Below are 17246 nucleotides of genomic sequence, written 5' to 3' on the forward strand. Positions count from 1 at the left end.
ACCAGGCACTGTGCAAAGAGGTATAACAAATATTTACATGGCATTTTGTTTGTATTACATATTATAAGTAATCTAGCAATGATTTAAAGCATGCACAAGGATGTGCATAGGTTATATGCAAATACTATGCCATTTTATTTAAGGGACCTGAGCATCCTTGGATTTTGGTACCAGTGGGGTATCCTGAAACCAATGCCTGTGGATACTGAGAGACAACAGTATTCACACACATACATAACACACCCACACAACTTCTCCTTCTAGGTGATAATTCAAATCCTATATCAGCAATTTTAAAGTACTGTCTGCCAACCCCCATCAAGATACAATTTATTTTACTTTTTGTATGTGTCAAATTTATATATTTTATTTTTTATTTAAAGTTTTATAATAATATTAAAACTATATTTGTCTTTTTCATTCTGTTGACATTTGCATCGATGATGCAAAAACAATGGGATAAAACTGCTGGTGCCATCATATGAATCAAGGCTATGGCACCAGACTATACTAGTAGTCATTATATTTTCCACCGTCATGCACTCTCAGTACAAAAAGAAACAAAAATGTAGTTTAACTTAAAAATGTCCTTGATAAACAGTAAAGCTTATGAAGCTTATAAAATCTTGACCCTGAACACACAAATTTTTAATAATCTAAAAAGAAACAGGAAGAATGCATGAAGCGCTGATGCTGCATTCCAAAGTACCATGGTTGCCTCATGAAAAAGTACTTTACATTGCAAGGTAAAGTAGCCAAATTTTTCATAAAACACCATTTTAGTTGAAAGTATGATGGGAAAACACAGGGTCATAGAGACCTGACTATTTGTCAGATATCACCTCAAACATTAATGACATGAATCTATCACTTCACGGAAAACACCTGACAGTATTTATTGCCAATGATAAAATTTGAGCTGCAAATGAAATAATTTTTGTAAACTTGTGACCATCACTGTGAGCTGAACAGATTCCCAGTGCTTTCCTGATGAGATCAGTGATGATGTTAGCATTACGTTTTGGTATTTTAAAATGAAATATGTCAACATTTAGAAGATCTGTATAACTCAGTAGATAACTGTTTTCCAAATAAGCAATACATGATGTTACAAAACCATGCATGAGAAAAAGATACATTTAAAGTGAAGGACAGACCAATAGATTTTAATGCAGCAGTGAAATAAGAGTTCATTTCAATGGTTTCAAATTCTACATTATATCTAACTTTAAAGAACATATTATTCGTTGAATTTTGGGGCAAATCAGAGAAGAATATCCATAATTATTCAAAAACTCTTTAAAATTATCCTCCCTTTTCAACTACAGATCTCTAAGAGGCCAGATTTTCTTCAGACACTTCAACCAAAACACAACACATCACAACAGAGTGAATTAAATGCAGATATGAGAATACCTGTATTTTATCAGGCCAGAGATTAAAGAGATTTTTTTTAAGTAGAACAATGCGCTCTTATCACTAAATTTACTTTGTTTTAGAAAATATACCTATTTTCATAAAAATATGTTATGTTAAGAAGAAATAGAAGACTCCTAGGCATGAGAAATTTGAGAAGATGTCATTTAATAAAATAGGAAAGACTGATAATGGTGGGTGATTAATACAGCAGAGGCTACAGGCTACTGACAAATATCTTTCCTCCTCCTCCTTCTTTGCTAATAGAACCCTAATTATATGGTTTAGTAATGTACTCAAGCAAACAAAACATTTCCTAGCCTCCACTGCAAGAGTATAACATAAATTCAAAGCTCTCAACTGTCATAAGCGGTATGTCTATCTCATAATGTTTGTGTAAGCACTAAATAGATAATGCATGTACTTGGCATATAGGAGGTAAATGGATGTTATTCTTGTTGATATTGTTGTTATTATTCTATTCTACTATTAAGCTTCAAAACTGCTATAAATTCCTTGGGCTAAGTTTCAGAATGTCAGAATAAAATTGAAATAACTCCTTTTGTATTCAGATCTTTGTGTTGCAGGATCTGCTCTTAAAATGTTTTACTCTAAGCAAAACATGAAAACTAACCAACTATAGCTATACCACTTAACTTTCTGAGTGAAGGCTTTCTCATGTAAAAGATACAAATCTAACGAGAAATGCTTTGAAAAATACTAAACATCATACAGTATTATCATCAATGGGTTTTACCCATTATTACTGCCTAAACATATAGCTCAAAACTCAGTTGATTCTGATCCTGATCATCTCTCATTAGATCTGTGAATGAAAAGGAGACCAATTTAGCATGGCTTTATAATGAATAGATAAAGAATAGGATTCTAAGAAATACAAGCCTTGTCTCTCAAGATATGATAGTTAACATTGACTTAGAGAGGCTTTTTTTTTTTTTTAAAGGACAAAGACAGTCACTATTATGGCAAAGAACAATGCATCAAACAAAATATAGTTCCAATCACAGAATAATCAAGCAACTGCAAAGCTTAAGCTAGGTTTAAAGAGTTTTACAATTCTATTTTTACAAAAAGAAAGTTGAAAAACTGCAAACACTAGCCCCTCTTTTTCCTAATTACTTTTGTTCCATTTAACATAAAACAAGCAGGTGAAAAAATATTTTCAAGTTGCTATTAAAATTTGATGCAATGCATTTATTTGAGAATGTAGAAAAGGGACAATAGGAATCCTCCAGATTACCTCCCATTATTACTAGCTCTCCTTTCACACTTTAACCTTTAAAATTATAGCTTTCTTTCTCTAGAACTAACACCTGTTTTCTTCCCTTTCTAACTCCTGCTTATTTTTCACATTACATCAGCCTAGACTTCCTCCTTTCAGGCCTTGCCTGAAACCTCAACTGTCCCCTGGGTTGGCCTCCCACCTGCTCCCATACCACCTTGAATGCAGCCCTCTCTGGACACCTAGCTCAATTACACATCCCTCCACAAGACTGTCAGCTCTGGAGAACCAACAGGGACACATTTCGTCAACTGCATCCTTTGTGAAACACCGGGACATTCAAGAGGACAGATTTATTTCCACACACACCATGCTCCCTCTCTCACCCCTGCACACTTACTGCTCACTAGCTCTCTCACATGCTGCACCCTCACAATTAGATGTTCACACAGACCATAGACTCAGACACTTTCATACTCCCTCATGGAGCATAAAGATGCCGTAACTATGCATAATCACCAAACCTCTGTCAAAACAGAGGCCTGACTGAAGACGCGGGATTTGAAGCCAACAACTCTGTCAGCTTCTTTCTATTCCTCCAACTTCCTCTAAAATGAATGGATAGCACTATACTCTCCCTGAGGGCTAGATTCCAGGGATATGAAACATTTGGTACCAATCACTGTGGAGAATCATCAAATACGTGCCAAAAGTAAAGCCAGACTAAAGACTGAGTCTTGAGTTTTCACTGAAAGCACATTACTAAGAATACACACTCCAGCAAATCCACAGCCCAAAAATAGCACTTGTATTTACCAACTGGTCTTCTCAGTTTACACTCTTACTAGCAGTATAAAATAAAATATTTCTAATCAAATATTAACGTTACTAAAGACAGGCGGCTTAGTTGAACACAATGCTTAACGTAGCTGTAAAGATGCAAACAACCTAACATTCAACTTTTAATCTGTCTTTTCCAATGCTAAACTCTCAAACTGTTTTTTCCAATACTAACTGCACCATAAATCAGCTAAAGAATGAACATTTCTTGAGGCCATGGTGAGCTATGATCACACCACTGCACTCCAGCCCGGGCAACAGAGTAAGACCTCAAAAGAAAAAAATAAAAACAGTTAAATTCCAGCAATGACATTTTACTGGCAATGTTTGTTTATGTCACTAATTAAATGCTCTATTAACTTCTGCCATTAGAATTTCATTTTTAAAATTAGAAGATAGTAGGAAATTAGTCAACTGGAGATCACTGATTCCGTATGTGTTTAATTGTGAAAAAAGTAGAGATGTAATAAATCTTAGATCTATTACGTCTAAAAGGCAAAATGTTACATTGTCTCTCTTACAATCAATTTTATAAATTGACTCTCATATTCAGTATTTAAAGGTGATTTAGAAAGCACATACAAAATCTAGGCTTACCTATATGGGTAAATTTAGTCTAAAAAGTCTGCTTATATTTTACAACGTAGAAATGAAAGTAGCTACTAAAAATTGATGCTCTGGAACTTGAATTTTTCAGCCTTCTTCAGCCAACACTTTTGTTTTCATAACAGTGTCATTTATTTTATTTTTTATTTATTTTATTTATTTATTTATTTGAGATGGAGTCTCGCTCTGTCACCAGGCTAGAGTGCAGTGGCGCAATCTTGGCTGACTGCGACGTACACCTCCCAGGTTCAAGGGATTCTCCCACTTCAGCCTCCCGAGTAGCTGGGACTACAAGTGCATGTCACCACGCCCAGCTAATTTTTGTATTTTTAGTAGAGACGGGGTTTCACCACGTTGGCCAGGATGTTCTCGATCTCTTGACCTCGTGATCCACCCGCCTCGGCCTCCCAAAGTGCTGGGATTACAGGCGTGAGCCAACACACCCAGCCAACAGTGTCATTTAACTCTAAGAGAAAATATATCTGGAAGCAGAATTCTAAAAATCCACTGGAATGTTCATTTAAAAAAAAAAAACTCATAACAATGAACTTTTCATACACCCTAATGCTATGGTTTAAATATCCCTCCAAAACTCATGGTGGAATTTAACTGTCATTTTAATGGTATTAGGAGGTAGAGCTTTGAAGAGGTGATTACGTCATGAGGGCTCCATCCTCATGAATGAATTCATGCCATTCTCTTGGGAGTGGGATAGTTACACTAGAATTGGGTTCCTAATTAAAGGATAAGTTTGGACACATTTATCTCTTGGTCGAATGTGCTCCCTTGACCTTCCAACATGTTAAGAGGCAGCACAAAGGTCCTTGTCAGATGCCAATATCATGCTCTTGGACTTTTCAGACTCCAGAACCAAAAGCGAAATATTTTCTTTATATACTACCCAGGCTGTGGTATTCTGTTGTAGCAATAAAAAAAAGTGGGCTAAGATACCTAATAAGAACACAGGTCTCAATAATGGGCAGTAAAACTAAACCAGCAAAAGAACTGACATGTTAAGAAACATCTAAAAATATATGAGTCATATGAGTGGCCTGAACTATGCTGCTCCTTAGGCCCTGCTCTCATCAATGCCACACTTCCCCGCTGCTTGGGTTCTGGATCTTTGAATATACCTAGATACAGGAATTTGGGCAGAATGCAGTAATTAGCCCCAGCCATCAAATATAGGGTATTCCTCATAAATATCTTTTTCTCTCACCTCCACCCCAATCAGAGGCACAATTTGGATCACATGCAAGCATAAATAGATTACAAAGGCCTTTTTTTTTAAAATGGGGGAGTGTGACTGGGCATTGTGGCTCACATCTGTCATCCCAACAATTTGAGAGGCCAAGTCAGGTGGATCAGCTGAGCTGCGGAGTTCAAGACCAACTTGGGCAACAGGGTGAAACCCCATCTTCATAAAAAAATAATAATAATTAGCTGGGGAGGTCGTGGTGCAGCATCTATAGTCCAAGATGCTCCAGAGGCTGAGATGGCAGGATCGCTTGAGCCTGGGAGTCAGAGGTTTCAGTAAGCAGAGATGATGCCCCTGCATTACAGCCTGGGCAACAGAGCCAGACCCTGTCTCAAAAAATAAAATAAAATAAAAAATAAGGGGGGTATGCTTCAACTGACACCATCAAGAACATAGAATGATAACACTCAGAATGGGAGGAAATATTTGTAAATCATATGTCTAATAAGGGACTTGTATTCAGAATATATAAAGAATTCTTTCAACTCGATGAAAAAGACAACTCAATTTTTGTAAACAGGCAAATGATCTGAATAGACACTTCTCCAAAAACATGAACAACTAATAAGTATAAGAAAATACTTGCTACATTAGTCACTAGGGAAATACAATCAAAATCACATTGAGATACCACTTTACAACCACTAGGATGGCTATAATAAAAGAAGACAATAACAAGTGTTAGTGAGGATGTACAGAAATTGGAACCCTCATCCATTATTGATGGGAAGGTAACATGCAGCTGCCTGGTAAACAGTTTGGCAGTTTCTTAAAATGTTCAATATAAAGCTACCACATAATCCAGCAATTCCACTCCTAGATATATACCCAAGGAAAATAAAAACATATGTTCATAAGAAAACTGATACATCAATGTTCATAGCAGCATTATTCATAGAAGCAAAAAAAAGTGGAAATAACACAAATCCTACCAATTGATGAATGGATAGGTATGCTATATCTCTACAACGGAATAGTATTTGGCAATTAATAAGAATGATGCACTGATAAAAGCTGCAGTATGGATTAACTTCAAAAACATTAATCTAAGAGAAAGAAGCCAACAGACCACATGTTGTATGATTCTATTTATATGAATGGTCTTGAATAGGCAAATCTATAGAGACAATAAAGAGATTACTGGTAGGAAGTGGGGAGGATGGGAAGTGACTGCCTAAGAGGTTTCTATTTGGGGTGATGAAAGTGTTCTAAAATTAGATTATGATGATAGTTACAAAACTCTGTAAATACACTAAAAAATCCAACTTTACACGTCAAATAGGTGAATTTTACAGTATATAGATTATATCTCAATAAAGCTGCTTAAAAAAGGGAACGAGGAAGATGCAGTAACACACGGCATTTCCCGGTGCCTTTGAAGACTGAATAGTAATGATCAGATCTTTTGTCACTTTGGAAAACTGTTTCCATGTTTAAATCCAACACTAAACAAGACATGAAAATAAAGTATCATTGAAGGAACTGGGGTCCTGGAGATAGCAGCAAAATAGTATGCGCATTTTAACGAAAATACGTGTATTAAAATAGGTCCACGGAATACAGGTGGTGTAAAGGCTTTGGCAAACAATGGATAAATATTTCTCAACTAAAGGGCTTAATGTAAGCTGTTTAAAAGCAACAGCAGCAGCAGCAGCAGCTTTTCCAAGTGCATATGGCTGTCAGTATCTCAAACTGATAGATTTTAGGATCTGCTACTACTACAATTAACAAGCATCTCAAAGCATAATAAGTAACGGGCAAAGAGAGTCAGGTAATAAGACTCAAGGACCAGCTCTTTACACATGGGATAGCTGTCTTGCACTCTATACTGCTGCTTTCTTTGAAAGCCTTCATTTCCATTGGCTGGGTTCGGAGGCCCAAGCACAGCAGCGCTGGCCTAGCAGCCCTGAATTACTCGGCGGTTCCCAGGCCTGCAGGGGAGCAAGGAGGGTGTTCCGGAACCATAGGGGTCACAGGTCGCAGGTCCCTGGCGCGCAGGAGCAGTAGAGAAATCTGTGGGGTGCCGAAACCAACCCTATTCACCCTAGGCGGGGGACTCTGCCCCGCAGTCCCGGTTTCGCGCTGGGCACGCCACGCAGCGAACCTCCCTAGGACTCAGGCCGCAGGACCGCCAACGTCCCCCGGGGCCCCTGCGCCGCGGGTGGCGGGGTGCAGGCAGCCAGCCCGGCTCTCCCTTGACGCCTCTTGGCGCGGTCCTACCTTCCTCCGCCAACACTTCGAGGAGATCCGCGTCGCCCATCTTCACCAGCTCGTTAATGACACTGGTGCCCGAGAGGCAGCAGGAGAGGGGCAGCTGAGACAGGCGTGGAGATCTGAGGCAGGTGCTGAATCTGACTCTGGGCCGCCGGAGTTGCTGCTGCTGGACTTCTAAGGGGCTGCTCTTCCTTCTGCAGGCCTCCTCCTCCTCCTTCTTCTTCTTCTTCTCCTCCTCCTCCTCCTCCTCCTCCTCCTCCTCCTCCTCCTCCTCCTCCTCCTCCTCCTCTTTCCCCTCCTCCTCCTCTTTCTCCTCCTCCTCGGACTCCACCGTCTCTGGGCGCCTCAGCCAGCCGGCCTTCCTCTCCAGCGGGTACTTCCACTCCACCCGGTCCCCGACAACCTGCTTCGCGCGCTTGGCCCTGCGCTTCCCCACCCTCACCCGGTAGCGCTCCTGGGCGCTCTCCCAGTACTTCTCCAGGCACCTGTCCCTGTGCCTGCTCGGCAGCTGATCCCGCAGCCGCCACTCCTCCCGGTGCTCGCCAGGGTCCTTTCCACTCCTGCCCTCTGGCAGCTTTCCTTTCCCCTTCGCTCCGTCCCTGTTTCCACGCCTCTTTCCCCGCCTCCAGGCCGCAAGACCGGCCGGCGCCCCACCCTCGGAGACCGCCATCTCCCCGCCCCCCGGCCCGGCTGGCTCCATGCGGGCCCCCTCCTCTCCGCTCAAGCCGTCCCCAGGTCCCTGCTCTGCCGCCTCCCGCACCTCCTCCGGACCCGCAGCCTCCCGTCCCTCCTCGGGTTCCGTTGCCTCCGGTCTCTCCTTGGGACCCGCGACCTCCAGTCTCTCCTCGGGACCCGCGACCTCCAGTCTCTCCTCGGGACCCGCGACCTCCAGTCTCTCCTCGGGACCCGCTGCCCCCCGGCCCGGTTGGCCGGCCTGCTCCATTCTCTACAGGCTTCGCACGTCCTTTTCCACTGGGTCCACCCACGACCAGGAATCCTGCTTCCCCAGGGCTTCCGCCTCCCTCCTGTCGGAATCCTCCTCCTCCGATCCCCGCAGGGGGTCCTGATGCTCCCTCAGCCGGTTGGCCGGGTCCTCATCGATCCGCTTGGCTCTAAGCTCACCCTGCATGCCACTCGGAGAGAACCCCCTCCCAGTTGGGAGTTACTTTTTGTCGCATGGGGAAAAGTCTCTCTCACTTAAAGGAACCCCTCCCTATTTAAGGCCGGCGCATGTCTGGAGACTCCAAGGTGCCAGCAACCCCTTCCTCATAGTGTCTGGAGCGGGAGTATTAACTTTTCTCCTGGCCCTGCCTGCTTCCTGGGCTCCCAGCAGGATCTCTGCCCTCTACAGGTGGGGGAAGGTCATCCCTTGTGGCCTGAGTTCCAAGTCAGCCTCTGCCCCTTAAGAGTTGGATAGTGTGGGGCAAGTTTCTCTAAGTTTCAGTTTCCACATATTTAAAGGAGAATGATAATAGTACCCATCTCCTAGGGTGTTGTGAGAAGCACGGTGCACAGTCCTTGGCATAAAATGTGTTAAACATTTAGCTGCTATTAAGATTAACCCATATTATAGTCCAGCAGGGATGACGCCTGTCATCATCTCAGCTGGACGATATCGCTTGAAAGCTCAGGAGTTCAAGACTAGCCTGGGCAACATAGGGATACCCGTCTCTACAAAAAATCGGAAAATTAGCCGAGCATAGTGGCAGGCACCTGTGGTCCCAGCTACTCGGGAGGCTGAGGTGGGAAGATTGCTTGAGCCCAGAAGATTGAGACTACATGGAGCCACAGTCATCCCACTGCACTCCAGCCTAAGTGATGGAGAGCAAGACTCTGTCTCAAAAGAAAGTAAAAAAAAGAAAAAAGAAAAGAAGAGGGAGGAAGGAAGGAGAGAAAAAAAAGAAAAGAAAATTAACTCATATTACATTGATCCCTACTCCATTTCAAAGGGTTACTTTGTTTCCCCCCCTCCACTTCCTGCCCACCCCAACCAGAACTTTAACCTCAAGCAGAATGGGTCCTTCCACTCCTCACAGGCCCCTCTGCATTGGTTCTGTGTTTTTGAGACCCGATCAACTGCCAACTACACAATAATTGAAATACTAGATTCACTGTCTAATGGGGGGAAATAAGACTTATGATGAACTAACAGCGAGGTAGAGGTCTCAGCCGAGAGTCTTGAGTGCTGAGGAGGGAGTGACTGTATTAGTCTATTCTCATGCTGCTAATAAAGACATACCTGAGACTGGGTAATTTATAAATGAAAGAGGTTTAATGGACTCACAGTTCCACATGGCTGGGGAGACCTCACAATCATGGCAGAAGGCAAAGGAAAAGCAAAGGTGCGTCCTACTTGGGGGGAAGGCAAGAGCTTGTGCAGGGGATCTCCCAGTTATAAAACCATCAGATCTCCTGAGACTTACTCACTACCACTAGAATAGCATGGCGGAAACCACCCCCATTATTATCTCCACCTGGCCCTGCTCTTGACACGTGGGGATTATTACAATTCAGGGTGAGAATTATTACAATTCGCTGGGCATGCCACGCAGCGAACCATATCAGTGACTCTGAGTTTAGGACAAGGATGGGGTGATTTGAAAGTTAGGATGAGGTGACCAAAGAAGTCTTGACCTTTCTTCATTTTTCTGCTACTGCATTCCCCTCCCCACCCACCATTCTATTGATATTTCAGAACTGAAAATCACCTTTTGCAGATGAGGAAACAGGCCTAGAGAGAAGTGTTTTGGTAAAGGTTATGATTAACCACCGAACCGGAAATCAGTTTCGCCCCATACCTTACTTTTCTGCCTATATGTCTAGGAATACATGAGCTCTAGTCAAGTGATTTGAGACTATATGTAGGCAATTCCTTACCTGATGTAATTTGAAATTGTGTTTGAAAGGTGACTATACATAAGCATAGATTTACACATTAAATTATAATGACTAATTGTGATAGAAGTGTTTGGTTATCATCTCTTGATTATTAATCCTTGTTTGGGCTTCTAAGAAAATTTCCACAATATGAATGTTTTCTAATATTTTTCCTGAAATCAAGTATTTTTCTAGATGCTGTGGACATTGTGAGTTAAGAGCTGGGGAGAATCTTTGCTTTATATAGATTAAGTTAAAATAAAGAAAATAAAATTTTTTTTATTATTTTATATAGTTCCTTGTTTCATGTCTTTTTATTCTGTTCTGTATTTGAAGTGATGTGTATGAGAAGACATTATATGTTGATGATTTTGCTCCAAATTAAATGAAACATTTTGAGGCTGAATTTGCTTAGATTTTTATCAACATGCTTTAAACTTTGTTAGCAAGAGTTGAAAACCAGCTATGTTCTTCTAATAAAGGTCTGGGTTGTGACCATAACTCTTTAGATCTTGAGAGAAATATTATCTGTATTCATATCATTGACATATTTTATATTGCTTATCCAATTATTCTTTTAGGATATGCCCATTTTCTCCTTCATCACTATACTCTGCCTCGTTAGATACAATCTTTAACCATACATTTCCAGAATTATGTTCTGAGTAATTTATACATGTTCCTTTAATGTAATTGAACATTCAGTTAAGTATTGAATATAGCCCAAAAGTTGTCTTTTTTTAACCGTCCAAATGATTTCAGCCTTTGTTTAAATTATTACAAGCATCTGGTAACACTTTTTCTTATTTGCCTTTTATATCTTATACTGAGTAGTATGCCAAAGTTTTTAAACGATCATGTAAGCATAGTTATAAAGATATAAATGGTGATATTTTGGAAACTAAACTATCAACTGGCACCTGACAGTATTTGTATGCCTGCTGATCAGTAAAAGTGTGAATTCCCTGTAGGAAAGGCATCTCAGGAATGTAAGTGTATAGTGTGTGAAAAAAAGAGCCTAAGCTGTATGAAAGCTAAATGTACACTCTTGAGCAACCCCTGCATGTGAAGTTTTTATTATTCTAGCAGGCTGATCGAATCACTGAACTTAATCAGATTAAAGAGCATAAGTTTACAAGCTAGACTCCTAAGACTAGTAAAGGCCTTAGGAAGCCACCTAATGAATATATTTTCCTTCTAGTATTTAAAGCAAGGATGTGGTACCTCCCATCTGTGGCCTGGATTGGTTTGCTTTTTTTTTATTTCTTCACATGTCAAAGCTTTGACTCCTGGAAGTTCCCTCCTTTTGGACTTCTTATCATGCAATAGTTTTCTTAACACCTAAAAATTTCATTTATTCCATGTATTTTGAATATCTCTGCAGTTCACATAAAATGCCATACTCAAATACATGGAGCATTGTGCAAGAGTGAAAAGACATGCATTAAATCCCTGTCCTTACTCCTTAATAAGGTGGGCAGCACAATGATTATGGACAGATGACTTGGCTTCTTTGATCCCCAGCTCCCTTCTCTGGATGTGAAGTTTCTTGACTTGTTCCAGGCATTTCTCAGGTTGTTGTAAAAGTCAAATAAATCCTATGCATGAAAGGACTTTGGAAACAATTAAAATGTACCAAAACATGAAAAAGTTTTATTGGCTGGCAGAGGTAAAGTTAAAGTAATAGATTTAACAGAAGGTAGGAATAGTAGTTGAGGGTGTTGTTTTCCCCACACTCCTACAAAATGCTGCTTCCACAGTTTCTCCAGTATTTGCAGTTACTTTCTGACTCCACATATTCACTACTCCCTGGTTTCAGAGGAGGGTCCAAATCTCTTTATTTTCCAAATTGATCACTTTGAATCCTGACATTTTTCGGCCCCAGACCTTAACAATAAGCCTCAGTCCTCTTTACTAGCTTGTTCATTTCTGCCTGCCATCTTTCATTCTTCTCAGAAAAAGCTCACTTTATGGGCTGATACCTGGAACCCTAGTGGTCATCAGAAAATGGGGTTTAATACTTGGCAGTTACATGCATGCTTGATATTTCCCAATCTCATTGACTAGGATGGCATATCCTCTCTGTCTTGTAACCAGAAAACTGTCATTTGTCCTCAGACTAAAGAGATCATGGAGAACTGTTCCAGCAATAGATATGGAGCAAGGAATCATTATTCTCTCCTACGCCTGCATGGAACAGCAACTGAGGTTACAAATAATACTCCCGTTTTCAGTCTTTTGATGGCTTTCTATCACGAACTATTTTGTGGACTTAGGGAAAAATCAAAACATAGTTCTTGTCTATAGGACTGCAAAAGCTCTATTTACATGATGTGGCTCTAACTAAGTCTCCATTATTATTTCTCACCTCTCTCTCCCTCCCCCACTACACTCCAGCCATGGTGTCATACCGCTGTCCTTCAGACATAACAAGCACTTTCCCATCACAGGGCTTTTGCACTTGCTGTTCCCCCACTCCTCCTAAAGATCTTCACACAGATGTGTGATGGTTAACTGTCTTACATTATTCAGTTTTTCATCCAAATGTCACTTCCCTGGAAACAACTTTGCCGACCACCCTAAGGCAACAACCCAACATCAGTATCTGCTTACTCTGTGTTGTTTGCCTTCACAGCAGTAATGACTTTCTGGATTTTTATATGTGTTTGTTTATGCATATGTGTTAGCATATAAACTCCATGAAGGCTGAGGTTTTGTCAGTTCTCTTTATTGTTGTGTCTGTGGTACCTAGAATGGTGCCTGACACAGAAAGGTTCTATATAAATGTATGTTAAATGAAGGATTTGACCAAGGAATATCATCAAATTTCCTGTTGCCTGAGTCAGCCAGTAGCTGACTTCTCTGTTGTCCCTTGCTTTCAGGCAGCTGGTTGAGTAATTGTATTATACACATTGGGTGGCCAAGTGCCATTCTGAGAACTAATTTTCTAGTTCTAAAGAAACTATAAAATTGATCAGAAGAAACTACTAGAGCCAACAGCAATTCAGGAATTCATCCCACCATCTGAGCACTAACATTTTCACTTTCCTCTGAAGACAGGTGCTAGACCTCTGGCAAACAATGGCAGCAAATGACAGGAAGAGGTGAGTTAAGACCTATCTTGACTTAGCACTGCTATATTCCTATGGTCACAAGTGTTTCATAGTATAATCAAATCCTCTTATTTAAGTGGCATATGCTTAGGATTGTTATTTTTCTTTAGAATACACATAAACAGGGGCCAAAATTGAACCCAACTGCTGTATATTGGCTACATCAAATATTTCAGTAAGAATCTGGACTTTGGGGTTTGAATGGACAAATCTATATTGCAATTTCCCTCTGATCTTTTACCAATAAACTTTTCCATCAAGGAGTCTACACACACTGGTTCTACATTTTCTTTACCATCAAATCCTGTTTTGAACACTACCACGCCACTGAAGAAAACTGTTCTCTCCAAGATCATTCTTCACTGACCTGTATCAGTCATTAAATCCAATGCCTCTTTCCAAATTTTCCACAACAGCTTGCAAGACCTGTGACATTCTGAGTCTCCTCCCATAACGGACTCCCACTTTACAGGCAGTACAATGTAGAAGGAAATGAATGGACAATAAAGTCATACCATTCTGGATCAAGCAAATCTGTTCTAGTTTTGAATTCTCACTCAACCACCTATTGGCTACACAACTTTGAACTAGCAGGTTCACAAACCTCTAAGCTTTACTTTCCTAACCTATATAATGGAAGTAATCATATCCACCAAATGTTGTTGTTATGAAAACTAAATAATAATAATGTCTTTGGCACATGGTAGACATTAAATGAATGTAAGTTTTCATCTTTTGTATCCTCTATTACTTCCTTGACTATTTGTCTTCTTTCAGCAAAGTCTTTCCTGTTATTTTCATTTATTCCATTAACCATCACTTTTTGAAGGACTCATGTAAATATTCAGCTCCACACTTACTTCTCATTGAAAATTTCTTAATTACTTACAAAATTTGTAAGTCACTGATATGTTCTTACATTACCCTAATTTGGACAAATATATGGCTAAATTAATTTTTCCTTAAATTAGTTCAACTTTCCAACTCTTCTACTTCTTTCAAAATCACCAGGATTATCTCCAGTTAGTATTTAATAATTATAATAACTACTAGTATTTAAATACTTTCTATGTGTCAATTAATATGCTTGGCATATGCTACTGCATTAAATCTCAAGATTATATGAAATACGTGCTTATCAGACATTTCTTGTATTTACTGCATGTCTTGGCTCATCCTTTTTTAAAACAACCAACTTTATTGAAGTATAATTTATATTTGTCTTAGTCCACTTTGTGTTGCCATTACCGAATACCCAAGGCTGGGTAACTTACAAAGACAAAGAAAAGAGGTTTATTTGGCTCATGATTCTGGCAGCTGGAAGGTTCAAGATTGAGCAGCTGTATCTGGTGAGGGCCTCAGGCTGCTTTAACTCATGGACGAAAGTGGAAGAACAGACGTGTGCAAAGAGATCGCATGGCAAGAGAGGAATCAACAGAGAGAAAAGTTGAGGAAGCCAGACTGTCTTTAACAATTTGCTCTTATGAGGACTAATCCATTCCTGTGAGAGAAAGAACTTACCCCCCTTAGGAGGGCATTAATCTATTCATGAGAGATCTGCCTATATAACCCAAACTCTTCCCACTAGGTTCTAGTCCCAACATTGTTAAATTGAGGATCAGATTTCAACGTGAGATTTGGTGGGGAAAAAACCACATCCAAACCATAGCAATATTGGTAATTATATTTGTATTAATAATTAAATTGCCAATTATAAGAGTACAATTAGAGAAATTTCTGACATGTACAGTATACGCTTATGTAAACATCACACATTCATTATATAGAACATTTTCAAAAACCACCCCATTCACCTTTGTAGTCAATCACCTCATTCTATCCACTGGCCCCTGGCATCCACTGATATGCTTGCTCTAATTGTACATTTTTGGCTTGCCTTTTTACTCTAATCTTTACCATAGTAAATATCTGTGAACACATAACTTAACAGGACCTTGCCTTAGCTCTATTTTATACCTTGTGCATTCTGTCCCAGGGCCTCTCTACCACCATAATGTGGGTTGCCTATTCATGTCCACAATTCCACCCTGACATATGTGCAAAACTGTAAGTAGGAGGAAGTTAGGGCAACACAGGGCAACTCTGAACAATAGGTGATGATGGGTAAATATTTTCTTTTTCCATTCTTTCAAGGGGCAATTCTGAGATGCATTTTGCATAGCTCTTTAGGTGTTCTGCAGAGACCAACACTTATTTGCCCATAATGGTAGCCAGCTCAATAGCATGTTCTCTGATTGGCTCTCTTTTCATATTTGAGTCTTCCAAGCCCCCCATTTCTCTTACTAGGGATCATTTCCAAAAATAATCTGCGTGTATACAAGTCTTATATCAGGCTCTGCTATTAGGGGAAATCCATACTAAAACAGCATTATTATATTATCCCTTAAATAATTCATTAAGGAAACTGAGGCTAAAAGAGGTTAAATAACTGTCTGGAATTACATCACTGTTAAAAGAGTAACAGCTTAGTTTCAGGAACAAAGTTCATGTACTTAACTACCATATTGCTTTTCAAGGCAAAAAAAAAGTCAGCTTTGATTTTTGTCCAATATTTTAATAAATCGTACTACCAGTTTTTATTGTCATTTCTTCTTTTAAATTGTCTCCCTTACCAGTTATTGGAAATGACTTCATCTAGCTGAAAGCCACAGTGGGTAATTTTGGGGAAACATCCAAAATCCATTGCTGCTTCTCCTTTCCTACTGCTATCACTTTACCTCCACCCTCTTGGATTCCTACAATAGCCATCAGTTGATTTTTATTTCTTCCAACCAGACAATATTGTTTAGTGGAAAGTGTGTTGGCTTGATGGAATTGATTTCAAATCCTAACTCTCTCAGTTTTTTAACTTGGATAATATTGGGTTTTTAGCCTCCCTGAGCCCTAGTTTTCTTATCTGTACACTGGAGAAAATAATTTATACTTTTTGGTGGATTAAATGTAATAATTACTGTCTTTGTTCAAATAGGAACCCCCGGGATCCCACTTTAATTTTATTGTATTTGTTGTTACTTTTGTTGTTAGGTTCATTTTAAGCAGTAGAGATTTGGAGAAGATGGAGACCTTTGTTGTTAAATTCAGATTTATTCCTCTAATTTTCATAAAATATTTATTTTTATTAGTCTATAATATTTATAGTAACCTATAGCACAAACCCAAAGATTTCTGAATTTTAAAATGAAGTACATGATGCATAAGAATGCCAGTACAAATATTGCTTGAAACAGTGAAAGGAACTCTTAAGAGCCAATGGACTCATATATTGATTAAAGTACTCCATTAAGCAGTATTCAGATGATTATTACTGCTGTGGCAATGAAATAAAAGCTTCTGAGAAATAGGATGTTCCCATTAAAAGATGATTTAATACTTGGATTCAATATGCTGTTGGCCAATTCACATTCCCTGAAATACATTCACCACTAAAATTCTAAAAGGGTCCTTAAAACAGGTTAAATAGAAAACCAAACCAAACTTGATTGAAATACAGGAACTTCAAGTTAGGGAAAGTATACTATTCATGCACACTAAAATTGGCCAGACCTTTTATAAAATATGTTTAAGAAAGCAAAGTCTATTTTCAAAGTATCTAATTCATATGCAGTTTCAACCATAAGTACAAAGAGAGTGAAATTAAAGAGTTTCATTGACTGAGTGG

The 17246-nt window shown here is 39.6% G+C and overlaps 1 protein-coding gene across 11 annotated transcripts in view; it reads right to left on the minus strand.

Moving 5' to 3' along the window:
- Nucleotides 1–10072, minus strand: part of ANO5 (anoctamin 5) — an 89662-nt gene extending 79590 nt beyond the window's left edge. For 3 of the 11 annotated variants that reach the window (XM_063641911.1, XM_063641910.1, XM_063641909.1), the window contains exon 1: nt 9862–10072. In XM_063641911.1, the coding sequence (XP_063497981.1) occupies nt 9862–9871 (10 nt within the window). In that variant the 5' untranslated portion in view covers nt 9872–10072. Of the gene's footprint in view, nt 1–7583; nt 8179–9861 lie in introns of those variants that run through there. The other 8 variants (XM_055282128.2, XM_055282127.2, XM_063641907.1 and 5 more) reach the window with 7 other exon arrangements.
- Between the last annotated feature and the right edge of the window lie 7174 nt (nt 10073–17246).

This window comes from Symphalangus syndactylus, chromosome 6 (genome assembly GCF_028878055.3).
Source record: "Symphalangus syndactylus isolate Jambi chromosome 6, NHGRI_mSymSyn1-v2.1_pri, whole genome shotgun sequence".
Lineage (NCBI taxonomy): Eukaryota > Metazoa > Chordata > Mammalia > Primates > Hylobatidae > Symphalangus > Symphalangus syndactylus.